Source organism: Tetrao urogallus (assembly GCF_951394365.1).
Source record: "Tetrao urogallus genome assembly, chromosome: 1".
In the NCBI taxonomy this organism is placed as follows: Eukaryota; Metazoa; Chordata; class Aves; order Galliformes; family Phasianidae; genus Tetrao; species Tetrao urogallus.
In genome coordinates, this window is record NC_136813.1 from 147,252,350 (window position 1) to 147,279,742 (window position 27,393).

Below are 27,393 nucleotides of genomic sequence, written 5' to 3' on the forward strand. Positions count from 1 at the left end.
GAAGAAAGAGGAGAGGAATGTAAGATGAGCTCACAGGCGGGCTTTGGCTTTCAGTACTCTTGGGCTTTGCAGTGTGGATCTGGGAGCTTTGCTCCTACAGGTGTGAGCAGGCTCCCAGCACAGGATTTGTGGAATCCTGGAATCCACTTACAGCATAGCATAATACCAGTGCTTATGTTTTCTCAGACTGGTTGGCTTCTGTCCTCTGACTCCCAAGGGAGCAACCCTGGGATGCAGCTACCCAGGAATCTGGAAGCTATGTGGTTGTTACTTCTGGGAGAACTGCTCCCATTACTTGGGGATCTGGAGACCATAGAAAAATTATTATCCTAACTAGGCATCTGTAGTTCAGTTCTGTGATAAACCTCTTAAATGTCATTCAGATATCTTAAAAAACAGCCTATGAAGAGCCATTTCCAAATGCTAGGATTATATTGTATTCACAATGGTATTTAGTCTGAGGCATCTTTTCAAAGGGAGGATAGTTAACAATGATTTTTTTTTTTTAAATTGTCATATTGAGTTATATTGTATGTACTTATTTTAATTTTTGACAAGCTTAATAAACTAAAACTCATACCCTGTGAAATCAGAATGATGAAAGTGTGCCAGTCTTCATACTAAGCAACAAGTACAGTCAAATAGAAGAAGTCCTATTCCACTACCTCTGTAAAGTCATGTTTCTGAAGTGCGACATTCAAATATGTGTATTTGAGACACTGAATGGGACAAGTGCTGTGGATTGAGAAATCTCAGGTTAGGCAAAGCAACAGAGTTCTCTCCCACTTCAGAACATACTGAAAGTCCAGGATGGCTGCCTTCTCACGTTGCAAATCTGCTGAGTACCTGTGAAACCACTTTGCTGTATTATATAGATCTTTCCTGCATGATTGAAGTTTTTCTACCTAAGCTGTTCATCTAAATACAGCTGCAATATCGTAGTATCGGGCAGCAAGGGATATTCTTGTGGGAATTTAGTGCTTTACGCAGCTCGTTCCTTTTCAGTTATTTAATGTCAGAATGTGTAAAAACTGTTGTAACTGCAGTTCTCTTCAGCGACAAATCTCTTACATTATTGTATCACTCCTTTTTCCCTTTGAACTTGATCCCTTGTGTGTCCCCTGTGTCCCGTTCCCTGCAGCGATCCCTGCTGGCTCTGGTGGAGATGGGTTTGCTGCGAATATCCTTACTACCAAAATGAGCACCAGAAGCTTCTCAGAAACTGTGGCAACTGACCACTTGCTTTCATCAGGAATAGGGGCCTTTTGTCTGAATACCTTGTCCTCAGGTAACTTCCCCTCTCCCGCCTTTGTAGATTAAATGTAAGAGGGGGTATGTATTTATACAAAGTTGACACTAAGATGATCTCTATAGAATGCTGATTGGGTTTTCTCTCTTTTGCTTGCTTTTGAAACTTAACTGATGTGCAAAAAGTAGTTGCTTGCTGTGCAGTTATGTTTAAAAACAAAAGAAGTCCTATATTAATTTTGCAGAACTGGTTTGTGAAGTATACCTGTAATCCCTTTATAAACATGTGTTTGCATGTAAGTTCTAAATGTAATCTTTCAGGTGGTAACCCATATCTTTAGGCCACTTGACGTTTGCTATGTATTGTTTTCACCTTAATGTTTATTTTGTTTGGATTAATAGATGCTTGGAGGTTCAGTGAACTTTTCATGTGATTTGTGTAAGAGAATAGCTGTGGGTTCTGCTTTTGTACGTGTTGTTTGTTTGTTTGTTTGTTTAGAAATTTTTGAAAATGTCCTAGCAAAAAACCCTTGGTTTGTCATAACATCTGATCACTTTGCATACATAAGCTATCTGTTAGTGTTACATAAATCAATGGTACAGTTTCTAAAAGGCATCAGATGGTCTCATGCTTTTACACCACACTGCTGTTTCTTGGTTTTAACTTTTAAAATTATTTTGATTCATGGTGTTTTTTGTTTTGTTTTTTTTTTTCATTAGCTGCAAAATGTTCTATTTTGACTGGAGTGTATCTTACCAAATATCAACAAATTCTCAAAATGCGACACACTATTTTTGCTGCCCACCATATGGAAATTGCATGTACTTTCCCAGATGTGCTAGAATGTTAAGGATTTCATTTTCCTGTAGTCAACATTCATGTTAAGGTCTGTCACGTAGAAGATTGTCATATCTGTAACTAGCTTTGTGAACTTGGTATTATTTGGTCATTTGTGTGCATGAGAAGTGATACATGTGGAGTAGAGTAGTGATACGTGTGAGTAGAGTAGTCTGTGTGAAGTTTTATCGTGAATGAAATAAGCACTATTTTACTTACAGGATCATTATCATTCATGCAGCATAAGCTCCTCATCTGTGTGCAGTGCTCGGCTGTGTCTGAACAGATTTGGTACATGGCACATCATTAGATAGTAGCTATTGATGACAGCTGCTGTTTCTGTTCTATCTGTACCCAAGGAGCAGTGCATACCTCTGGGGAGATTTATATACTGCCAACTCAAGGGAGTTGGAGGAAATGTTGTTATTGGAGAAAGTATGGAATAAGACTTAGAACAAATGGATGGGTATATTAAGTTGTTTTTACAAATTAAGCTCGAGTAGGAGTCCACACTGAAGCCCATCTGTGTAGTGATGAAATAGAAGCAATTATTTGGAAGATATCAGAAAAGCAGATGCAATACTCAGGCACCCACCTCCCAGAATGGGAGAGAGAAGGGGGATGGTGTGAGATGTCATGGAAGAGAGGGTTGGGTGTTGAGTCAGGATCTTAATTAGTGGTTTGCCTGGCGAGTGGGTTGGTAAAAGATCTGTCTTTATATTATGCTAGATTGAAAGCTCTGATGAGAGTTAGATGTTTCAAGTTATGTATAGTAGCCTGAAATGTCCTACCTGAAGTTGTAGGATTGTAGATGGTGTCATGGTCTTGTCTTGTGTTCTGTAATCTGTAGCCAGCCAAGAGCAGTAGCTCCAGGTAGGGATCACAAACAGGCAAATGGCCTCTTGCTCTCTGTAAGCTTGGCCTCTGAGCACCTCTGCAAGACAATGTCCAGCATCTGTTCATGGAGATCCTCACCAGACTGGGTGTCCAGCCAAATCATGCTGAATGCAGCTCTCCATCTTGCACTCAGTTACCAAATACACACCTGATGATTCTACAGAAGTTCAAGGCCTTAAATAGAGCACGCAGGTATTTGTGTGGGCTGGCCACATTAACCATGGATAAAGGGGTAAGACCTTTCTCCTGTACAAATTGATGTCAGCAGGTGGAAGAAGCTGGTAATCTGGTACCATAGATGTCAGTTACTGTTGAGAAATTTCTTGAGAAATCAGGTTGTTGCAGCTACTACAATTGGTATTGCCATTTATGAGTCTTCTGTGAATGCCTGTATGAAAATAAGGAGAATGGCAGCCCTTGAAGTGTATATATCCTGGTGGGTTTTTTAATTGTTGTTGTTTCTTGTTTTTTTTTTTAATATATGAGTACCCAATTCACTTTCTTTGCAGTGTTCATTTCATCATCAATTTTTGCTTATCCTCTCTATTTTTAAATTGGCTTCAATATTTTAAGAAATGAATATGGCATCCAAAGTGAGGACACGCATAATTTCATAGTGATATTTAGAACTACTTCCCATTCTTTCTTTATATATGTAGCAGTACTTGAAGCTTCTCGTGTGCCAGGCAGTTTTTCATCAATTTTCTCTCATTTTCTCCATTTCCTATAAATATCCTTCACTTAAAACCAAGTAACTTCCATGAATTTTCTCTTTAATGTCTGGTATCTTGCACCTTCATAGAATTAGCTGTTGCTGTAGAGAAATTTGCAGATCCATTAATTTCCTCAGAAGGTCAGTTTGCTGAGAACTTGATGAAAGTGACTGTAATGTTGCCTATCAACTATCAAACATTTTACCTCAACCGGTGAAGCTAAAACTAATTTACTGTAAATCCTCCATAAAGTGTAGTTAAGATTTCATCCATTAAAGTTAGAGCATCCCTAAAACAGCCAGAATTCACTCACAGGTGAGTGAAGTAAATACCTTCAAGTGCCTTTGGATTTCCACTTATCCTTTGGATGTATTAGATGTTGCTCTTGCGGTCTCCTTGTTAATTTTTGCTAACCTTAAGCCATGTAATGTATACTAAATGTCTGTAGCAGCTTTTGTGACATCTTGACTGAAGTTTATTTAAAGTACCAAGAAAAAGTACAGGTTGATTGTAATGTGTTTAAGTAGGTCCGAAGGTTGAAAATGGGCAACTTCTACAGAGATTTATTTTTTGTATTTGTATTCAATATACATCAGGCACTTCATTGCATCTGTAAAGTCTATTGTCTTTAGATTACACCTTTGCTCAGTGGCAGCTAAATATTTTTAATCTTGTTTGATTGTTTTGAGTCCGTCTCATTCTTTCTTTTCTTTCTTGTCATACTTGGATCAAGAAGGGGCAGCTAAGAACTCTTCTGAATGTCGTGCTTAATGCTATTGGAATCTAAAGTTGTTTTTTAATCTAGAGTCTGTCTTCTCATCTACAATTTGCTGGTTCACTTTCCTCTTTAATGGAAATAAAAAGTCTTAAGATTTAGAATTATACAGTGAGAAGAATAGTAGACCTCCTCTCTACCAAGTGTCATGGAAACTTTTATTTTCCACACAACTACTGCTTAAAAACAACAAGAAGATTGTTTCTTGCCAGGTGGAACATGTGATGTACTCAGTAGATGTGCGGAATGGTCAGTGCCCAATTGTGATTCAGGCTTCTGTAATTTCTCTCTTAAATCCAGATGTTGTAGCTTCTGTTTGACAAACTTGACAAGGCATCTCTGCGGCCTTTGTGGAGCACTGCTCTAAAACTCATGTAATCTGTTGACTCCGTTTTACAAAACACTAGCCTGTCCTTTTTAGTATAGCTTCTTATGCTATATTCTAGTGTGGCTTTTCCTCTTGCTTTCATTTCTTGGCCATTTTTCCTGGATGCATTTTGGAATACACATTCAGAACTCCAAGCCTCTCTTGTCACATGCAAAACATAGAACTGTTTTGAGAGAAGAAAAAATTTATCTTCTATATGGATTTTTAGTTCTTTCGGGGAGACCTCTGGATTACTATTCATTACATATTCATTGCTATTCATTATCCTAACAAAATGCAGTGATTGTAACTTACTGCTCTTCTTATGATTTTCAGTACTTTGCTGTTGTTGTGGTGTTTGCTTTTCACTGAACTCTTAATTAGTTGTCTTTAAACGGAAGATTGAACCATTCATCTAACTGCACAGTATTACTGTGTTTGTGTGCATACTCTAAGGGGAGCGATGTCAACTTACTCATGGTATTGCTAACCTTATATTTCTGGATTCTTACATTGATGTGTCCCATATTTCATAGCATTTATCTTATAGAATTGAATATTAAACTGAACTGAAATTCATGCTATCAGGTATAATAAGTCGAACCTCAAATTGTATGTTTTGAGAAGGGAAGGATATTTTGCCTAATTGAAAGTGAATCAATGAAAACATTTTTGCAAAGAATAGCTTGTGGTATTAATAAGCCAACTATGTATTGTCTCAGAGTGATGTTTTACTGCCTCAGCAAAAGTGTGACAGAAAACATTGGTGAACTCAACCATGCACCGTATTATATTTCTGTTCCTCTTGCCCTTTGCTTTTAATGTTCTGTGTTTTCCTTTACTCTCTTCCCGTGTGAAGTAGTGGTTATTTAACACTGTCTGATCTCTCAAAAAGAAAGCTCGTGGGATGATGTGCCAGGAAATGGCTGTGTTGCCTAGGCTTCTGCTCCCAGTTTGACCCAGTTTTTAGGCAGTAACTAATTTGTTCTAAGGAATGTATACCGGGGTGAAAAACAAATGGCATGGTGAGGGAGCTGTTAGCATGAACCAAGTCAGAGAGAAGAGTGTGTGCATATCATGGAGCTGTTTACACTGTTAATTCCAACTAATATATGAAAAGCTCAGAGACTTTTGCACTGTTTTTCCATATAACGTGTTCACTGCATCAAATATGGGCGCAGACTTCTGATTACTACTTATTCAGAACAACAAGATTCTGTGTTAACTTTTTGGTAAGCATCTCTCTATTTTATATAAAAACTGTATAATAAACAGGACATTCTACTATGTTGGAATCATTAGAATCATGGAATCGCTAAGGTTGGAAAAGACCTCTAAGATCATCGAGTCTGACCATCAAAGTTCAAAAAATTTATGCGTGCCAGATTGCAATTCTAAGATGACACAGTAGTTCCTTCAATATTTGCTAGTCTAAAAAATTGTGCTGTGTTCTCCTTAAACTTTCCTTGTCAATGAGCACTTGACAGCATCTCCGAGGCATTGCTGTCACCAGTGTTTTCAGAATAGTATTAACATTGAATTTAATAATATAATTAATACTTAATAGCATTAAAATACTAAGTTTCACGTGTAATCTGGATGAAATTGTTGGTTATGGTTTTGCTGGCTCGTAGCAAGTTGACTGGATCCTGATCTAGAAGCATATCAACATGCCTGTGACTCATTTTCATGTCCTGGTTTGATGTACCATGGGATCCTAGAACAAAGCCATTTGGAGAGTAGTAGTTGTCCCTAATATCTTTTTTTTTTTAATTTCTTTGTTTTAATGGAAAATGCTGTTATTGTTCTTGGTTGGCCCTTTTAATTTCCTCCACGAAGTTTTGCATTCTTCTGAATTCTAACTGGTACGATCACATTGTATTTTTGCAGGGCTAGCTGCCCAAATAGGCAACTTATATTTATTTATTTATTAGTTAGAAGAGGCCATATAGAACTGAAACATTTCCTGTTATTTGAATTAGAATGAAATGGTAGAGTGGTAAGTTGTAATGACTATAATATTTTGTCAGGACTACAATGAGTAGTAATCCAGAGGTCTCCCTAAAAAAAACTAAAAATCCATATGGAAGATGAATTTTTTTCTTTGCTCAAAACATTTTTATTCTGAAGTTTTGCTTGTGGCAAGAGGGACTTGGAGCTCTGAATGTTTCTGTGAAACAACTGAGTTTAGAAGGAACAGGGAATCATCAGAGATGCACAGTTGTGGCATCCTCTGTGGAAGAAATGGCTCTGTGAAGAACAGGTGTGGTCATCATATGTTACAGAATTACAGTGGGTTTGGGGGAGATGTCATTGTCTTGCAAACATCTGCTCATCAGTGGCATTCCAGCTGTGGAAATGGAAGGAAGAGATGTGCTTCTAGAGGTGCCTGAGCCTGAAATACCTTCTCACTACTCATCCACTAGAGATCCATTCTGTTGCTTTCTAAATGAGAGGTTCAGCCTTCCTGGTGGATATCCTTTTGCAGTGGCCTGTGCTAGATGAAGCAGCAGACAGCATTCTCTCTGGCTAGAGGAGGGGTAACATATTCAAAGCAACGTTCTCAGAAGGATTTAAAAACAAAAACACAAAAAATCAACCTTATGCTGCTTGCTGAGATCGTCTTGCTGTCCTTCTGCTCCTTATTGGTAAGGTCTGGCTCCTATCTTGTCTGCTTGAAGAATGTTCAAGATTGGCTTTATTGTCTCTGTTCTCCTTAATAGTATCTTTAGTATCTTTCTCACTGCCATGTTTGGAAACGTGTTCCTGTAGATCCCTGGCCTTTTGCTGTAATTTCACTGCAGCTGAGACCAAGCTGACTTCTATCTGCCTCCACGTTGTATGGTATTTCTTGTGTGGCGTAGCTGTGGACGGCCCAGAGAGGAGTTCCTACGAAGAGCTTCGGTCTCAGGGGACCGTGTGTGTATATAATGAGATAATATTTTGGCATTTGCTGTATAAATGTGACTCAAGAACTACAAGTTGGTATTATTTTCTAGATGATCATCATCTAGAAAGTTGATACACTGTGATCTGACTGAAAATGTTCAATGTCCACTTTTTACTTTAGAAATTTGTATAAAGCAAGGCAGACAAGACTTGCCAATATGATTTCTGATACGTGAGGCTTTGCATTTTGCAGTTTCTGACAGGATGGTTTAATGAGGCGGGTTGTTCAGATCATCATTTTGCTCTTTCTTGTTAAAAGGGACGAAGAAGGGTAACTGGAAAACTGAATAATTTAAGTCCTTTATTCCCCACATAATGTTTCTAAATGGAACATTTAGAAGTACATTAGATGTCCAGGAAAGTGTATTTGTCAATACCCTCATCTTAATATGTTTTTAGTACTGTAATTATTAAAGCATATTCTTGAATCAGCGCTCTTTCCTTCTCGATAATTATTCTTTTTAAGCAATGCAGAAACACTCTTCTGTCAAAGCAGCATGCCTGGCATTATTTGCAGATGCATCCTGGATAATTTCAGATTTGGTGTAATGTAGGTAAATAAATAAGCTTTTAATTATGAACAAACTTATGTGCTCACCCCCACCTCCAGATGAATTGATCTTTGAGAGTTCCTCTTTGTGATTAAACTGACAGCTGATGAAATTCTGTAGGTTTTCATGGTGGCTAGCCGTTTGTTTAAAGGAATGGTAAAATGAGCATTTTGGCTTTGTCAGCCTAGGTAAAGATACCTGCAGAGCTTACAATCACAGCAATGCAATAAAGCAATTGAACTGAGAAAGTTCTCGCCGTGTTTCAAGACACAGTTGAAAACTGTTAAGCTTGCCAGACTTCTTCACTACCTTCATCCATCTCTTCCTGACTCTCTTGCTTAATAAGGAGCTCATACTTTGTATAGAAACCAAGCTTTTGAGTGGAAAGTATATATCTGAGTGACACCAGAGCAATTGTTTTGGGCAGACAGACCTTTGCTCTCTGCCTGGGAAATATCAGCTCGGGTGGATTTCAGTGGGAAAGGTCCCAAGTTATAAAGCAAACAGCAGTATTTTTTTTACTATGTAATCTTCCAAAATTAGACGTGCTCATGAGCAGAAGCAAATTGCCATGGCAGAATGGAGGTGTGGATAAATATAGCCCATTCTTTTGCTTGTAGTAGGTATAATACTGTGATTGTTAACTTTGTACATCAGATTGATCTTTCAAGCTTCTAATGTGTTATAAACACCATATTTTTGTGTGTCTGTTTTATATTTATGCATACTTACATAAAAGTTCTTTATTAAATACTATGATTAAAATAATATTGTAAATGAAACTTTTCATTTCAAAATTTAATATATGTATGTACACATATGGAAAGGTACTGTTTAAAAGCAGCACATTTTTGTTACCCATCCTGAGTGAATTCTCAGCCATTCCTGCGTGCCCCAGGAGCGTTACAGAAGTTTTGAACTTACTTTCTTTTGAAAAACTAAAGAGTGAACTGGAATCCTGCGCTAGCTTATGTGCCTTAAAATAAATAAATATTCTGAATTGTTTGTTATTCTGGCTGATGGAGAGTTTGGAAAATGTCTTGTATTTAATTGTTTATGTTCTTGTGAATGGGGTTGGTGAGATGCAGAAATGCCGAGGGACAAATCAAGTGCAAAGTTCTGTGGTAATTACGATTTTCAGAGTGACGTAGCATCTAAGATAATGTCCGTTCCCTCCACAACACAGCTGGGCCATTCCTGTAAGTTGTCAGCTGTGTGTGGGACAGCTTTCATTCACCTTATGTGTGAATGGAAGCTTTAAGATGTGTGTTTGTTCTTAGGTTCACCAAAAATCTGTCGCCTGACAAGATCAACCTGAGCACGTTAAAGGGGGAAGGTCAACTGACCAATTTAGAGCTGGATCAAGAGGTGCTTCAAAACATGCTGGATCTGCCAACATGGCTTGCTATAAACAAGGTCTTTTGCAATAAAGCATCTATTAGGGTGAGTAATTTATTATGCTCGAGCAATAATTAATCCAATTATTTTTTTCCCCTTCTGTAGTTGTGTAGAATTATTCCCCTATGTTTCGAAATAAAAGTAGAGGTATAATCTTAATCTGCCCATGGTAATTAGAACTCTTACTTACTATGCTCTTTTTTCATGCTCTATTTCTTCTCTTTCACACTTTTTTTATTTTATTGCTTTCCTCTCTTGATCCTTTATTGTCTACAAAAATATTTTTGAGAGATTCTGATTTTTGTGGGAAATGTGGAAATTCTATACAGCTAGCCAGTGTTGCTTGGTGGCTGCTAAGAATTGACGCAGAGTATGTCATCATCTCTCCTAGATTATTCTAGTATGTAAGAAATGAAGCTGTGGATTGTTATAACTGAAGTTGTCTGGTGAAATTTTAGAAGTTCTTTAATCTATATATTTTTTTTTTAATTGAAGTTTGTTTTGGTTTTTCTGAATGAAGAGAACTAATGGTTTGCTATGGACATCCAGTTATTTGTAGGCCACCAGAGCAAATGTAGATTTTTCTTCCTTTTAAAGGAAAGAATGTGAAAGACGGTGTTGCCTTTGCTGATGCTTGACAATCCAGTGTTAAAGAAACATATTCTCTTTTGTTCCTGTGCTTTTCCTTCTGGTGCTAAGTAAATTTTGAAGTTTTGTTTCTAACAGCTGAATGAAATACATGTATGTGTAGAGTCATCCTGAGTATGGAAGGGACCCATAAGGATCATAGAGTCCAAGTCCTGGCTTCATAAGTTTATTATACAGTAAACTTGTTAATTTGAAAGTAATATTATTTTGAGTCCAAGAGTTATAATTCATACACCTAAACCACTATTTTATTGTATCTTTAATATTTACTTTAGGACAATATTTTCCTTTGCAGATACCATGGACAAAATTGAAAACACATCCCATCTCTTTGGTGAGTTCTGAGATCTCCTAAATATAGAATACAAAGCAGAATTTATCTCAAATGTTTGTATCTTTCTCTCAGATTGATCCTAGAAGTAGTTGAAACATTAATGGTCGCTTACTAACTAAACCTCTTCAATAGGTTTGATATGGTTAACATTAACAGGATTACTGTAGCAACCTAGGTTACAGCTTGTGTATAAATAGGATGTAGAAATAGGAAATAGGACTCAAAACCAGAGTAAAATAAATTGAAGAAATAGCATTTATTTTGTTCTTTTTTTTTTTTTTAGCAAGTGTGCTGGGAGATGTGGTTAGCATGAGAAATAACGTACTTGATGGTGGCTAAACTTTCTTAATTGGATTTGCTTACGATTGAATTGTCCTTTAATAGTTGTGTTTCCTGGATTTGCAGTGAGTTCCTGAAAGTGCTTCTAATTCCTCAGCTCTGAATCAGACTTGGAAAAAAACATGTTTTAAATACTTGACGGATTTGCTAGTGACCTAGTTGTAATACACTGATGTCTGTACTGCTTTTCCTGACACACAAAGCTTAAAGCATGGTAATGCTGGAGCGGGATGATTCAACCTCTTGACTGTGAGATGCAATTGCTAAATTAGGAAATTGGTTTAAGCCATGCTATTCTTGAAGATTACATACAGACCTATAGTAACAAGACCTGATTGTTTGCTTTGCTTGTTGTGGACTTACCTTAGCAGCCTTTGAGGCTGAGATTGTTTTCAAGGTCACCTTTGTTACATAAAGTTTCTCTTGAACAAATCTACTAGTTGAAAACAGCTATCAAAAGATGGCTGTTCAGTGGTGAATTGTACAACAGGCTTTCTGATTTCTCAAAGCAGACAAATGTGAAGGCCTAAATGTCTACCTTAAGCCCTTTATTGCATCTCTAAATTTTCACTGTTTTGACTGAGATATTTTTACTGCCTGAAATCTGATTACCTTTTCAGTAATTTTCCCTAGTTGGCTTTTTTTTTTCTTTCTCTTTTTCTTTTTTTTTTTTCCCCATAGCTAAAGGTGCTTGCTTGGAACTGAGTCAGAGTACATACAGTAGTCAGGTGTCTACATCTAGGTGTTCTTAGTAAACTTTTACTTCTATTACAGTCCTGAAATCAGTGCCCTGCTGTTCTTTGCATGAGTCATGTAGCAAAGAAAATTCTTCCAGTGGCTTTAAGGCTTCTTGATGTAGCCTTAAAAGAGTGATCAAACATCCAAAATGGTAGGATAAACAGGATAAGTCTATTTTCCTCTGTCTCCCCAAAGTAAGGGATTAGTTTTTCATTTTTTTCTATGTTGTTTTGCAAAGCAACTTATTCACTGAGACAGCAGAGAAAATTGGTTTAAGATGTCCAGATTTACCTTTAACAGTTAATATTCCTTCTAAGAGTTGCAATAAGGTGAAGTATAAGAAAATACAAAGTCGGAACTTTTGACTTTCAGGCAGCTGTCAGTGCAGTTCATGGATAAGAGCATTGTAGAAAAATGTTTGTGGAGGAAACATGGAGACGGGTGCAGTGACTACAGTAATGAAGTACAGTAGGTAGAGCAGGTTGACCTGTGAAAAAACTGGGTTTGAGGACAAAGCTTTTCATGTGTTGTGTCTGACTGGAGAGGGAGTAAATGGAGGATTCAGATGACGTGATATGATGTCAGAGATAGACAGAATGGAATATTAGCTGGTGAGTCTCTAATGAGCTTGAAATGGGACAAGATTGCAGAACTGTGCACCTTAAATCAGTAGACTTCCGAGTGTATGTCACAAATGTGGATAATGAATGTTGCACTTTAAGTTAGGAGATTGCTGGATTTGCTTAGTTAGAAATCAGTTGTTGCTTTTTGGTGTATTCACATTCTCTTCTTCATCCCCGTTGTTATGCAATATGTATAATTTGTGTTCTAGCTCTGCTATTTAAATAAATCCTATTTTCATTTAAGGCTTTAGGTGTCTCATTCCCTTAATTCCCTGCTCCTTTTGTAAGGATCCCACCTCAGGTACCAAAAATACAATGACTGCATACAGTTATGCTAGAATATAATGCGTTGCAAATTATACTAGGACATATCTTTTTAGAAGATACTTCTGCTAGGTTAGTTAAGAGTTTTACATACAGACTTCATCTTAAAGATGCAGCACTAAACTTCATCTATGACCAGTTCTAGTGGACTAGGTTAAAATGCTTTCCATTAAAATTTTCTGAACATATTGAGCTGTGTTTAATGTTTCACTGTAAGAACAAACATATGGGAAGAAAATCCACATTAGGATGCATTAAAACATGTCACTTTCAAAATTCTCTTTATGAAAGTACATATGATGGGTAAATAATGATTAGAGATCTGGAATTCTGCAATCCAGTCTTAAACTGGGACTATCTGTTAGAATTCTTAAAATATGTAAAATTATATGAACAAGTTAATAAAAAATAACTGGTAATTTACAAAGGTTTACGGGAAAATGACACCATGAGAAAAGTTTTATGAAATCTTTACAAAAAGCTTTTCAGTGTTTTTTTTCTTCGTATGTCAGCTTTTCATTTTGTTACCTCTCGTGTCTCCATTGTTTTGTTTTGTTTTTCAAGTCCTTGGATAAAGTTGTAATGGAAATGAGCACATGTGAAGAGCCACGTGCCCCTAATGGACCTTCTCCTATAGCAACTGCATCAGGACAGAGGTCAGTGACAATTGTGACTTGTACTCGATCTAAAAACAAGAAGTTTAAGTTACTCTTTCCAAATAGTGTAGGACACTTGGAGGCCCTATGTCTTTCCTGAAGCATGATACTGCAACTCTTTTTGTTACTGTTGTGTGGAGTTAGATATGCAGATAGAAATGTTTAATTTCAGACCTAAGCTTGGAAAGAACATCTGAACTGTATATGCAACTTGCTAGAAATGTTTCATTTCAGCGTAACTATTCCATCAAAAATATACTCATTTTATTTGATGTATTTAATTTTCTGAAAGCTTACTATCTTCAGCTTTTTTGGAAAATTACATAATTTTGGGATGTGTATGTCTTTTTTTTATCTGATAAACATTATTAACATTATTTGTTAGAGAGGTATTCTAAAACTCTAGTTCCTTTATTTTATCATTCAGATCTTTCTGAAGGTTTTAATACATGTTATGTAGCCCAAATGTCACATAATTTGGGGGGGAAATATACCATTACAACAGGTTGTTTTTTTTTTTTTCTCTCCTCCAATCTTATGGAATCAAAACATTCTTCAATGGACATATCCATATATATCCATATATGAGCATATGTCCTGTTGTGGGCGACTGCGAGACCCCCCCACGGGATGTGACGCGATAGGCCCTCTCCCTGCTCTATGATTGATGTGTGGCACGTGCCCTTAGGGGCGTAGACGAAGCACATAGGTTATATAAGCTAGAGTTCACGTGTAATAAACGCCATTTTGCTGTTCATCATATTGGTGTGTGCGTGCAGTCATTTGGTCCTGGCCTGGTTTTAGGTCAGTACCGTAGAAGGCAATGCAACAATGTCCATATATGAACAATGATCCATTTATAGAGAAATTAATTTGACAGTATAGTTGATTTTCTTATTTTAATTTTTGTGTAATGCTTAGACGAGGTCCATGGGCCTCCATCTCTTAGAGCACAACCTGAAAGTCACTGCCATAGAGATTCTGTGGGATGGCAATTTTGAAATGGAAAAGGAATGACAAACTGTAAACAAGAAGAAAAAAATCCAAAGCCAAATAATTTTAAATTCTGAAAACATATTTAAATAGATGTTTTTGTTCACTAGCCTAGAATGTTCAGAATGGTTAAGATTTTTATTTAAAGCATTAGGTGCAACTGCTTCATCTTTTTCACTACTGGAATAGATGTTAAATTGATCTATTAATTCAGCCATGTAGGATGCCTTTATTTATAGAATGAAGCAAAACAAATACTTTACCTTTTTTTATATACAAAACAGTATGTTCATATTAATAGGTGTTAGAACTTAGCTCACAGAAACTAATACTAGCCAGACTGGAACTGTCAAATAAAATGGCATGAAGGAGGAGTAATAGTGTAGACTGTCCTCTTACATAAAAATAAATAAAATCTGTTATAAATATGCTAAGCTGCATTAATTGTTATAGTTTATGGAAATCCATCATTGTCCAAAATATGTTCTTTAATGATCATTTTGAGACTGTAGGGTGGAGGAGGAATTACTGTCGAGTCGGTCAAATATATTTAACAAAAGTTTGCAACTGGAGAAAAATACATTAGGAACCTCTTTCATGGCTTGCATCATGTTGCATTTCAGCTGTTTAATAAGTACAGTTTGTGCCATTTCATTTGATGCACAATTAATACGTTTGCATTTCACCTTTTAGTGAATATGGTTTTGCTGAAAAAGTGGTAGAAGGAATTTCGGTGTCTGTGAACTCCATAGTAATAAGGATTGGTGCAAAAGCTTTTAATGCTTCGTTTGAACTTTCCCAACTAAGAATATACAGTGTCAATGCAAACTGGGAACATGCTGACCTGAGGTTTACCAGGATACAAGAAGCTCAACGTGGAGAGGTAAATATTTTCTTCAGTATTTTCTTTAGTGGTGGTTTGGGTTTTTTTGTTTTTTTGTTTTTTTAATGTATAGCTATTGTGGTACAATTGGAGGCACTAGAACTGCAAACTTGCACAGTTTAGGAAACACACTGTTAATAGGAATGGAGACACTGCTCTCCATAATTTCAGCTGTCTTCTAGGAATACAAGGTAGATGTGAGTGAGAACAAAGGTTATGTCTCCAGCTGTGGTCAAAATTGATGCAAAGTGCAAAAGCCAGTGCAAGCTTATGTAATGTTCCGCTCTTACGTTCTCCAAAACAGTGATCATTTTAATGCAATCTGCAGCCGGCGTGAAGAATGCAGGAAGAAAAAAGAATTTTTTAAATACTGATTGGAAGTCACGTGATGTTCCTGTGACTTTCTGGAGGTAGAGAGTAAGATCAGGTATTAATTCCTGCCACCTCTGACTGGGATAAATGAGTAAAATGTTCTTCTTCTGTTCATATAGCCCTGCATGAAGGATGTGTTTGTGTCTACACGTGCACATCTGCACATACTGTGAGAGAAGTAAACTAATATTCCATAAATGTCTTTTTGTCTTTGTTTCTGTTTAAAGGTATTGACTTTTAAAGAAATTAACTGGCAGATGATCAGGATAGAAGCGGATGCAATTCAGAGTTCGAAGCATGAAATCATGAGCGCTCCAGTTCGACTCATTACGAATCAATCAAAAATTAGGGTCACACTTAAAAGAAGGGTAAATTTAAAAAGTTTGAAATCATTCATTATTTTATGAATTCATATTTAACTCATAATTTCTGTGCACGTGTGCACATCGTAAATTTTTTCAATCCATATAAAGTGTGGAATTCCCTAAAGTAAATCTGTAGTAACTTTAAGCCTGTAGTGTGCACAAGTAGTTTTGCTCTCAGAATTTAAAGCTAAAGAACTTGCACGAGTTCTTCTAACAAAACAATTTGATCTCCAGATCTTTAATTATGAATTTTGCTTTACTTCTCTAGATTCAGACTATATTTGTATTCCTTATGGTTAGGTAACCAGTTTAGTATTCAGTGCATGCCACAGAAGAGAAAAGTGAGGCACAACTATGGAGTCCTTTGTATATCATAGAAATCTTTTAATTAGTAAGAGATGTAATACAAGCTATTTTAATTTATATTCAGTGTGCAAGAGATCTACTTTTTAGGAACTTTGGGGTTTTAGTCAACATTTTTTTTTAATCATTTGATATTTGAACCTCAATTTTTTATTCTACAGCTAAAGGACTGTAATGTAGTGGCATCAAAACTGGTTCTGATCCTGGATGACTTGCTGTGGGTTTTGACTGATTCCCAGTTGAAAGCCATGGTGCAGTATGCCAAATCTCTTAGTGAAGCCATAGAGAAATCAACAGAACAGAGAAAAAGCTTGGCTTCTGAAACAACACAGGTATGAGGCGTGTTGTAAAATTCAATACAGTGTGGTCAATAGATTTTTGAGAATGCAAGTTTATTTGTTTTCATTCAACTGTATATCCTGAATTACATTAGAAGTGATCATGGTAGTATAAAATACACTTTATTTTACAAGGTTTTTTATACTGATGTCAGGAAGGAAAATTCCATTTGTTTATCCATGTACAGAGTAGTTTGACTTCTGTTTTACTTAACAATTGATTATTTAGTAAACTTCTTCTCAAAATATGTTCTGGTTAATAATTATAAAGAAACAAATTTGAGAGACACCGAAGTAATCTCAGTGTGTAGTTAGATATGCTTACTGTAATGGTTTAAACTGTTTGTTTTCATGGTACTGAAATACTAAGATTTAATAAGAGCTTTCCTTCTTACAGCTGTCTTGTTGGAACACATAATGAAAGATAATTATACTTTTAACAAATATGTGCTGACACAGGTCTGATATTTGTGCTGCGTATAAGATAACCTTGCATAAATCTTTGTCATCTTTCAGATGACAGCATATAGCTGACTGGACCTGTGAGGCTGGTTCATGAGTTCATGAATGTTGTGGGAGGGACCTGTTGTCTGCGAAGAAGGAGCACAAATACAAATTATTGATAAAAAATAGTTCTATAAAAACAATTCAGTACTAAGAACTATAGAATCATAGAATTGCCAAGGTTGGAAAAGACCTCCAATAACCATCCACATACCATCAGTATTTCCCCAGTAGACCATGTCCCTTAGTACAACGTCTAAACATTTCATCAACGCCTCCAGGGACTCCAATCTGAGTCAGTAATTCCTGTAACAACCTTCACAACAGAATATACATATTTCTTCTGATGTGTCTGATATTTCATCCCTCTCATCTCCCTATTTTGGGAGTGCTGTTTAGCCATGCAGATTCACCAATGAAGGGGATTATTGGGCTTATAAGCAAGCAGTGTCTTTACCAGGAAGAAATGAATTTAAAGACTAGGGTGCAAAGGCTGTGTAAAGAATAGTTGAACGTGAACTTGTACTGTAGAATCTCATCCAATAAAACTGGTGAACTGTAATGCAGAGCTCAGTACTTGTGGTCCTGATGATTTGCAGGGTGATTTGATGAGCTACAGCAAGCACGCAGCTGTTATTGAGCAGGGAGATCCTCATTCTTCAATTGTCTGTACCTACATCTTGCTAATTCCCTTACCGTAGCGCTAGCTCATGTTTGACCATATAGTGATGTAGTTTGGGAAATAAGTGAGTAGAATCAAAATGGATGTTTTTCTGCTAGTTTAGTTTCTTGAACAGCTTGCAGCAAAATTTAGGGAAGTACTCGTGCTGCAGCCACCAGGGTGTAAAAGACGTGGGAAGGAAAAGGTGGGACATTAATCATCATTGCATCTTTGTGACACTTAGCCAATATTTCAACTTAGCTGTATTCTAAAACAGTACTCGTAAATCTCATTAATGATCCAAAGTGCTCATATAGGATGTGGACATTTCTTTATTCGAAGGATTTGTTTTAAGTAAGAAAAATATTGTGGTGGTTTTATGCTTGATGGAATGAAAAAAAGTTCTATGCATTGATATGACCAAATATTTTCAGAGCTCAGCTCCTGCACCCAGCTCTCAGCAGGTGAAAGCACACCAGACTACAGCAGCACCTGATCAAAATGATGCAATAGTAAAATTGTTTAATGATTTTGATGTTAAGGAAACTTCTCATCACTTAGTAATCTCCCATTTGGACCTACATATATGTGATGACATCCATTCTAAAGAGAAAGGTAACCGTTTCATTTATTTATGTACTTATTTTATGTAACATACCTGTGAACCATAATTGTCCTTAGGAAAAATTTTGAAGAATCCAATAATGTTAATTAACAGTTTTTATTTTAAAGTAATTGTCTTCCTGTGTCTCTAGGCACATCTAACGTTGGCTAGATACCTTCAAGACAACGTTTCATTCCTAAGTGCAGTTATTTTAGAATAAATGTAAAAAACAAACAAACAAAAAAAAAAAACAAAAAACAAAAACCAAAAACCAAAAAAACACATGCTAACAGTCCAAGCACCTTCAGTTCTTTTCCTGTCTTGTAGAAGCTGATTTTGCCCAGTTTGTTTCTGCTGATTTTTCCTTTGTATGCCAGCTTTGCTTTGTTCTCAGGAATGCTGTGGCAGTAGTACTCTGGCTTGAAAGAGTCACTGTAAAATGTGCTCGAGTAATATTCCTTATAAAATACAGATAGTTTAGACTAACAAAAAAGCAACCCTGTCTGTTGCTGATTTAGAGATTTTAGGATGTTCTGCAACTGGGAAGAATGAAACAAATGTTCTGATGTTGTCTGTAGTGTATGTTCTTATTTTTTCTGTAATCCATGTACTTCATTAATGAGAGGCTACTGCAGTGGACCATGTTTATAATCAGAAAAAAAAAAAGCAAATTACATTTTTCATGCCTTTTAAAGTGATCAGAAGAGGATGATATATAAGTGTTGTTTGGAAAATGTATGAGGAGATACAAAGTCCTCTGAAGAAGAGAGAGAAAAACATAAAACTTAGTGAATATATTTCTCTGATTTTGGGAGATACTTGTTCAGAAGCAGAGCAAAAGGCTCTCCTTTACTTAGGAAATATATCACTCACTATGTCTGCTTAATCTGGAATTTATTGTTCTTAAGATTTTTTTTTTTTAATCCGTTACATTTTTTGCTATAAAGTTTGAAATTTAATAGTAGAAAAACCAGAACTGAATACTCAGAAACTTTCTTCACTGCAATAATATCTTGTCAGATAAAAAAGATTATATCTTCAGTATTCTGGAAAGTAAGCCTGTTGTCTTTGAATTACTGATCATAATCTTCAGTATGAAGAGTTTTCGTTCAGGTAAACTTGAGGTGTGTGTGTACAAAGAATTGCATTTACTTTCTGGTAGCATTTAAAGCAATGTGCAGTTGTTAGTAATGACTGAATACAGGACATAGATCTGGTCTATTGAAAGCAGCAAAGACCACCAGAATGAAAATTTTAAGGGAGATTAGTGAGGATGTAGTGAGAGCTAGTAGAAGTAGTAGCTGTTAAGTGTTTCAGAGAATGCATGAACATGAGAATTATGATCCTAAATCTAAGGTTTGCAGAGCAGCATTGCTTTATTTTACAGATACAAATAGACGTGTAACAGGAGGAGCCATGCAGCTTTCTTTCAGCTACTTAACGGTGGACTATTACCCATTCCACAAAGCAGGTATGAACGTGTTGTGCATTACCTGTGCATGTAACTATGTAGCTAAGTTACTAACAACAACAGCAAGAACAACAAAAGAAGTATATGTATAAGGCTTGGTTAATAATGTTGTAAACACTTGAAATGTACACTTTCAACATTCAAGATGAAGCAACAAAAGCAACAACTTGAAACAAATTTTATTCCTGTAAAACAACTGTTCAATGCCAGAAAGTTTTCCAGTTCACTGTTTTGTTTGGCCAACAAAATGGTGTTTACACATTTCTGACATGGAAAGAATTGTTTTGACAGCAGAAGGCAGTACATCAGATTGAGAATTTGCTAGCTGGGTATCTACAGGAATCAGATGCAGCCTTTTAATACAGCAGGCTTCTTTCTGCATAGAAGTCTATGATTTTGTGTCCATTTATAAACAATACTCATTTGTGGGTTGTTTTTTTTTTTTTTATAACTTGGCTGAACAAGAATGCTAGTGTGTAGAGAGCCAATTGTGCAGTCTTTTTTAAGTTTTTAGGGAATTGTTATTGAACAGACGTTATCAATTTCCAGCTAAGCATTTCCTACAGACCATTTCTAGTAAATGTGTTTTTCAGAAATTTGAGAAAAATAATAATTCCAGCAGCTATTAACAAGGAAGAGAGGAAATGAATCTGTTGAACTTGAGATCAAATTCAGTACAGTGAAGGAAGTTCAGTTACTTTGGAGTGATATCTAAGTGCATTAAAAACATGAATTAGCAGTAGCTTGCTGCAGGTCCTTGTCACTTATGGTTGTGAATGGAGTCCTGTGATATTGATATATTTCATTCATAAGTGATACCTTCTATGATTGGGTGTGAGCACGATCTCACTACTTATGCTTTCTGTGAGATCTCCTCTAAGAAAACGTGGAAGACGGAAAAGAAATAATAATTAGATTTTCTTTTGGAGGGATTTTCTTTTGGAAGTTGAAGCACAAACTGCAGAATCTTGGACAGGCATGTTGGAAGCTGATTGAGAATACTTTAAAAGTAATGGATATGAGGGACTTGACTCCCACCACACAAAACCAGAAGTAGAAAATGTCATCTGTAGAGCAAATGTAGTGTTCTCCTGCAGTTTTAACTGATGTTTTACACAAACATGTTTGAGAAACAGCTATAATAAAACTGTCAAAGGTTTCTTTTTCTTTTCCTATAAGAAGTTGTCATCTTTGTATTAGAATAGTGTGTCAATTCTAAGGGCAAACTATTGTCACAGGTGGGAGAGACCTTTTACACAAGGGAAAAAGGTTACTAGACTGTTCTGCTTGGTACTTTTCTGGCCTATGAAATATTTAGAAATGCCTCTTTTGGTACAACATTCCTGGAAATTAAAATTAACCCTTCTGGAAGAAGCCCTTAATAATTAATAGTGTTTGCTGATTGAGTTCTTATGGGTTTTTGTTTGCTTCTTAGTTTGCAGTTGACCACAGCAAGACCAATGGGAATGTGAGGCATAATTGCCATATGGCAAACTTGTAATCCATTGAGCATCAATCCTTCCAGCAATTAGCCTTTGATAATAACTTCAGGAAAGTGAAACAGGATTGGACCCATTGACTGTCATAATTGAAGCATAAGCCAGATTGTTGGGTTTTTTAAAGCTGTCTGTACAGCAGTCCATCTCTTTATTTGTCCTTCCAGAATTGCTCTGGAAGAATTGCTTGTAGCAGATCTGTTATCTGTGCAGCTGATGTGCTGATGGATGACAATCAGAGAAACCTACTGCTTTGCCATGATGCAGAATATTTTTCAGTCAAGGAAATTCTTGATCAAGCAGATATATTGAGATAATATGAGAAATAGGATAGCATTATCTTCCTGGGTAATCAGCAATGAATTCAGATTGTATCAACATCAGTGCTAAACACAATAAAATGCTGTTTTCTTGTTGCAGTCTGGCTTATCTCTTCATTTTGTTACAGATAAATGTGGCTATGATATCCCCATGTATAGAACTGTAGAGTAATTGAACATAGAAGGGACGTCTGGAGGCTGTTTAGCCCCATCCTCTATCCCTGAAACTATCTATCCAACTAAAGCAAGGTCACCTAAAGTAAACTGCCTGCGATTGTGTTTAGTTAGGTTTTGAATAGCTTCAAGGATAGAGCCTGTACAATCTCCCTGATCAACCTAAGCCCATGTTTAATTACACACACGGTAATCACAGTAGAAAGCTTTTGTTTAGTTTTGGTGGGATTTCCTGTATTTCAGTTTATGCTTCTTGCCTCTTGTCCTATTAGTGGGTACCACTGAGAAGAATGCAACTCCATCTTCTTTACCTTCCCATCAGGTATTTATGCACACTGATGAGATCTTCTGAGCCTTCTTTTCTCCAGAGTGAACAGTTCTAGCTGTCTCAAATTTGCTTAGTCTGAAAGATGTTCTAGTTTCTTAAGCAAAGTTGTAACCTTTTTTGGGTTTGCTCCACTAAATCCATGGCCTCCTAATACTGGGGAGCCTAGAACTGAACCAAGCACTCTCAATATGGTCTCACCATGGCTGAGCAAAGGGCAGAAATTGTTACTCTTGAGCTGCTGGGAGTGTTTTTCCTAAGCAGTCCTAGATACTGTTGGCTTTGTTTGCCCCAAGGACACGTTGCTGGTTCACATTCAGCTTGTTGTCCACCTAGATTCCTGGGTTTCTTTCTGCAAAGCTGGTTCCTAGCTGACCATATCCTGACCTGTACAGTTGAATGGAATATTCCTGTCCAGGGCTTGGATTTCTCTCTCTTTTTTAATTTTTTTTATTTTTTTTTATTTTTTTTAACTTTCTCTTTGTTTTTGTACCACGTGCAGAGCTGCAATCTGTGTTACCATCCAGGTCGTTAATGAACTTACATTGGCCCCAGTAATGACTCTTGGGGTACACCTTCAATGACTCCCTCCAACTGGACTTCATACTGCTGATCCTAACATTTTGAAGTCAGTTTAGTCAGTTTTCTATCCACCTCATTGTCTACTTCTCTAGTCTATACTTCAACATTTTGTCATTGAGCATGTTATGGGACTAATGTTGAAAGCCTTGCTAAAGTCAAGGTGGGCTGTGTCAGCTCTGTGTTCCTCATCCACCAAACCATAGAAGGCAGTAAAGTTCATGAGGCATGACTTCCCTTTCACAAATTCATGCTGACTAGTCCCAATCACCTTCCTTTCTTCAGTGTGTTTTGAATTGTTTTTTAGAATTGTTTTGCCTTCCCAAGAATTAGGATTGACTAGGCTCCTTTTATTCTATTTTCTTAAAGATAGGAATAAGCTTTCTTCCAGTCCTTTGGAACCTGTCTTGATTACCATTCATTGGTAACCTTTCAAAAATGATTTGAAATAGCTTTTCCATGACATTAGCCAGTTTTCTCAGCTCTTGTATGCATCTCTTCAGAACCCCATGGACTTTTATGTGTCTGATCTATTTAAATGTTTCCTAGATTAATGCTCCTTTGCTGAGGGGAAGACTTCCTTGCTTCTAACTTCCACATTGGTCTCAGGGACCTGGGAGTTTGGAAGGTAAGTGCTAGTACTTTGAAGAATGAAGCAAAGAAGGCACAGGATACCTCTGCTTTCTGCATGTGCTTTGTCTGCAGGTCCCCAACTCAGTAAAGCAGCAAGCCCAATTTTCACTTTTGCTGCTAGTACACTTGTAGAAGTGTTTCTTGTTGCTCTTCACATGTCTCACCACATATCATGTCAACCCATGAGGTCCGCTTTGGCATTCCTATCCTTATCCTCTGTATTCTTTCTGGGTTACCTCATGCTGCTTCTTATATCCTTCTTTTTTGTATCCAAAATTAGCTCCTGGCTCACTCACAGAGGCCCCTTGCTACTTTTGTTTGATTTTTTGCTTTTCAAGGTAGACCATTCTTGGGCTTGTAGTTGATTCTTGAATATCCAATAGATCTCCTGGATAGCATTATACACCATGAAAGTAATTCAAGTACACCAGTCTGCCTTCTTGATGTCCTGGGTTGTTATTCTTCTTTTTGCCTTGTTTCTTCACCTCAGGATCCTGAAGTCATAATCTCATGGTTGCTGGAGTGACTTCATATCCCTGCCCAGTTTGACTCTTCCCTCCCCCTCCCGTAAGAATCAGGTCCAGCAGAGCAGGTCCTGTCTTTGACTTCCTGACTACTGTTAGAAGGCTCTCATCGCTGCACTTTGCCCTTTGGAAACATAGATTGCTTGTGTCCTAATGTGTTGTCATTCCAGCAGATTATGGAGTGCTTAAAGTCTGCCTTGAGAACCAGGGTCTGTGAAAATGATACTACTTCCTGTTGTCTGAAGTGTGCCTCATAGTGTCCATGATTAGATAGTTTTTAGCAGATAACCACCACGTTGTCATCCATGTTGGTCTGCCTTGACCTGTAAGCTCTGAGTTGGCTGATCATCCACACCAAAGCAGAGCTCCATGCATTCCTGTAAGGGAAACTCCCTTTTCACAGTAAGGGAAGCTCCCTATCCTTTCCTTCTCAGCCTGCTCTTCCTAGAGAACTTGTATCAGTACTTGGCAGCATTTCACTTGTATGTGCTACCTCACTGTGTTTCTGTGGTTCCAGTGAGATCATAGCCCTGCAACTGCATGCAGATCTCTAATTCCTGCTGCTCCTACATGCTCTTCATGTAACGTGCATGCGTCAGTGTAGGGGTGCTTCAGAGAAACACACCTATCCCGACTTCACCCGACAGGAAGGGTGAAGCCTTTCTCTCCAATGCTGCTTCCTGTAGTTGTGTGCGAATGTTTGAGGTGACCCTACTTTTTCCCTGTTTTGGAAAAAACACATGGACTTCATGGGCTTGAATTTAACGTACCTCTGCCTTTTGCACTCTTGCTGTTTTCTTCCCTTTCTTCCTTCTTTCTTAGCTGGAAAGATAGAAATAACCATCAGAAAACACTAGAAGGCAGGAGGATGGGGTGAAATGTCATCTCTTGTGGTACATTTCTCTGTTGCAGTGTCTTCCATGTGAAAGTCTTTACATTCAGACTCGAAATACTTTTCTCCAAGTCATTTTCCTGTTTTAATACCAGCTATATTTACTCATCTCCAGTGTTAGTTCAAAATGCAGTGAGCTTTTACATGCTGATATTTGAAGAACGGTGTGTGACACTTGGTAAAAGTTGTTTGTACTGCATACTTGAACAGATCAGTAGACTGTATTTACAGAGTCTGTTAGAAGAGATCTCAGTTTTTTTCAGTTGTTTGAATGCTTTATCAATAAAAACTTGTCAGGAATAAAATAATGTTTTTATTTTTAAGGCTATGTCTGATTGTGCATATCTTCTTGGTTGCGTGCCATGAAAGTGCTAGAGAAACAAAACAAACAGTTCAGTTCTGAAAAGGGACCAGCAACAATTTTGTCCTAAAGTTTTGGAGGGAAAATTAAGATTAGAAAGAGTGAGTATGGGAACGTTTTCCTGCTATTGGCCTTTTTTCCTGAATCAGATGGGTTTTTTGCATCTTCTGACATAAGAAATCAATGTGTCATCAAATTTCTCTGGACTAGATATACCAAGTGATGTTTTTTAGCATTAGTTAGGGGTGTTAAAAGATAGGTAGCAATGTTATGTCATTTTCGGAGTGAACTTATAAAGCTGTGTGACTTGCTTTTTATGCAATGTATAACTCCTGTTATAACATATGTTTTAACTTCTATTGTTCTACAATTGCAGCATGCAAAGGGATTGTATTTTGAATAAAGTACAATAGCGAAGTAGTGAAAATTTGTTACCCAGTTAGAAGCTTGTTTACAAATGAAATGAATTAGTATTTTCCTCTTCTTTTCAGGAGACAGCTGCAATCACTGGATGCATTATAGCGATGCCACTAAAACCAGAAGTGGGTGGGCCCAAGAGTTATTAAATGAATTCAAAAGTAATGTTGAATTGCTTAAGCAGGCTGTGAAGGATCAAGGCATAGGTTCTCCTGCCACATCACCACCTGCTGTATCTCCTCAAAAGCCACAAACAGGTCCTTTGTTTGTATCTCTAATGCTCTAACTCCATTAGCTATTAAAACTATGCAGAAGGTGACTTGTTTTCATTGATTCTACCACTTTCCTACAGGCAAGGAACAGACACTGAAAGGAACTTCCCAGCAGCCAAAGGGCAAACTGATGTCTAGTCCTGTTGTGGTTAGACTTGCGGATTTCAATATATATCAGGTATGCTTCTTTGAGCTTAGAAAACTGGGGCTACTTTGAGCTTGACTGCTGTGTAAGTATGTTTTTTCAAGGAGGGATCCAAAGTCCATTGAAATATAATAGAAGTCTTTCCACTCATTACTGGATTAGGCCTTTATGGACTTGATTTTACTATGTCAAAATTGGTGGATATTTCCTTACTGACTTTATATTAGGACAGCTATCATAATCATAATCATATCATGTTTTCGATGCAATTCCTGCCATCCCACAAATCCTGACACTTTCACCCTTCATTGTTCTTTCTTAGGTACGTAGAATTTTAATGTGTTCTTTTCTTTTTCATGCTTCTCTTATTGCTTTCCTTTCCTAAGTGCATATCTAAGTGCATAGTGTTTTCTTTTTGTTTGTTTTTCCTTTTATGAAATGTTCAGTGAAGGCTTTTATTGTTCTCCAACACCTCTTTCACCTAGTGAGATTTTGAGTATTCTTTAACTGTTACTTTATTATTTGTTTCAGTTAGCAGTTTTAGTTGCTTACTTTTTGTGCAGACAAAGCAACTGGAGAAGGAATGTAATTGTGAAATGGTAGTGGTACTGGAGGACCTACTCCAAATTTCAGATCCTAACAAAAATGCCTAGTGTGTTCTTTTAGTCATTGTTACTTCTGCTTGGTCTTATTCCTTTTTCCAGGGCTTTTAGCCATATCATTTCTGGTAGAGTAGGAGGTTGGAGCTTCCTTCCAGGAACTTTCATCTGGGTTTCAAGTGTTCTTGTAATATCACTTTGTACTGCCAGTGTTTTCATTTGTCTTCTGCTCTTCAGATGCTTGTTGTCTTCTCCTTCCTACACAGCTGCCTTTTCAATGTTTTAATGTCCTTTTTTCTGTACAATTTACAAAAAGCTATTTTTCTGGATAGGTCTATCTATGCCATTACTTTAAATCTGTGTTAATACAGAGATACTTGCAATTTCAAAATAGCTACGTGGAGTGAAGCAGACTTATAAAGGTTATTTATTCATTATTTCCAGTGAAAATAATACAAATATATCATCATACATTCGATATTAGAAAGTTGTCTAACTTCAGATAGCAGTCAGACCTGAAAAGTGTTGGATGAAAGAGCTTTGTTTTGGAAATGTATATTTTTAACTATGGTATGTTTCATGAAATTTTGAGTCAAATATATATAAAAATGTGATGTCTTTCTTGATTCACGGTTTACAGTGGAAGAAAACAGAAATGATAAGTTATTGTTCTGTGATGTTTTGATTCTCCTGTAAAGTAGACC

The 27,393-nt window shown here is 36.9% G+C and overlaps 1 protein-coding gene across 1 annotated transcript in view; it reads left to right on the forward strand.

The window, feature by feature from the left end:
• The window catches only part of BLTP3B (bridge-like lipid transfer protein family member 3B), a gene marked incomplete at both ends in the record, with an annotated part of 50,365 nt that overhangs the window by 5,266 nt on the left and 17,706 nt on the right, over positions 1-27,393 (forward strand). The window contains 10 exons of the mRNA XM_079548615.1: positions 9,619-9,781; positions 10,680-10,718; positions 13,307-13,398; positions 15,085-15,274; positions 15,874-16,014; positions 16,536-16,706; positions 18,312-18,492; positions 19,869-19,952; positions 25,748-25,930; positions 26,026-26,123. Coding sequence (XP_079404741.1) covers positions 9,619-9,781; positions 10,680-10,718; positions 13,307-13,398; positions 15,085-15,274; positions 15,874-16,014; positions 16,536-16,706; positions 18,312-18,492; positions 19,869-19,952; positions 25,748-25,930; positions 26,026-26,123 — 1,342 coding nt within the window. The remainder of the gene's footprint in view (positions 1-9,618; positions 9,782-10,679; positions 10,719-13,306; positions 13,399-15,084; positions 15,275-15,873; positions 16,015-16,535; positions 16,707-18,311; positions 18,493-19,868; positions 19,953-25,747; positions 25,931-26,025; positions 26,124-27,393) is intronic.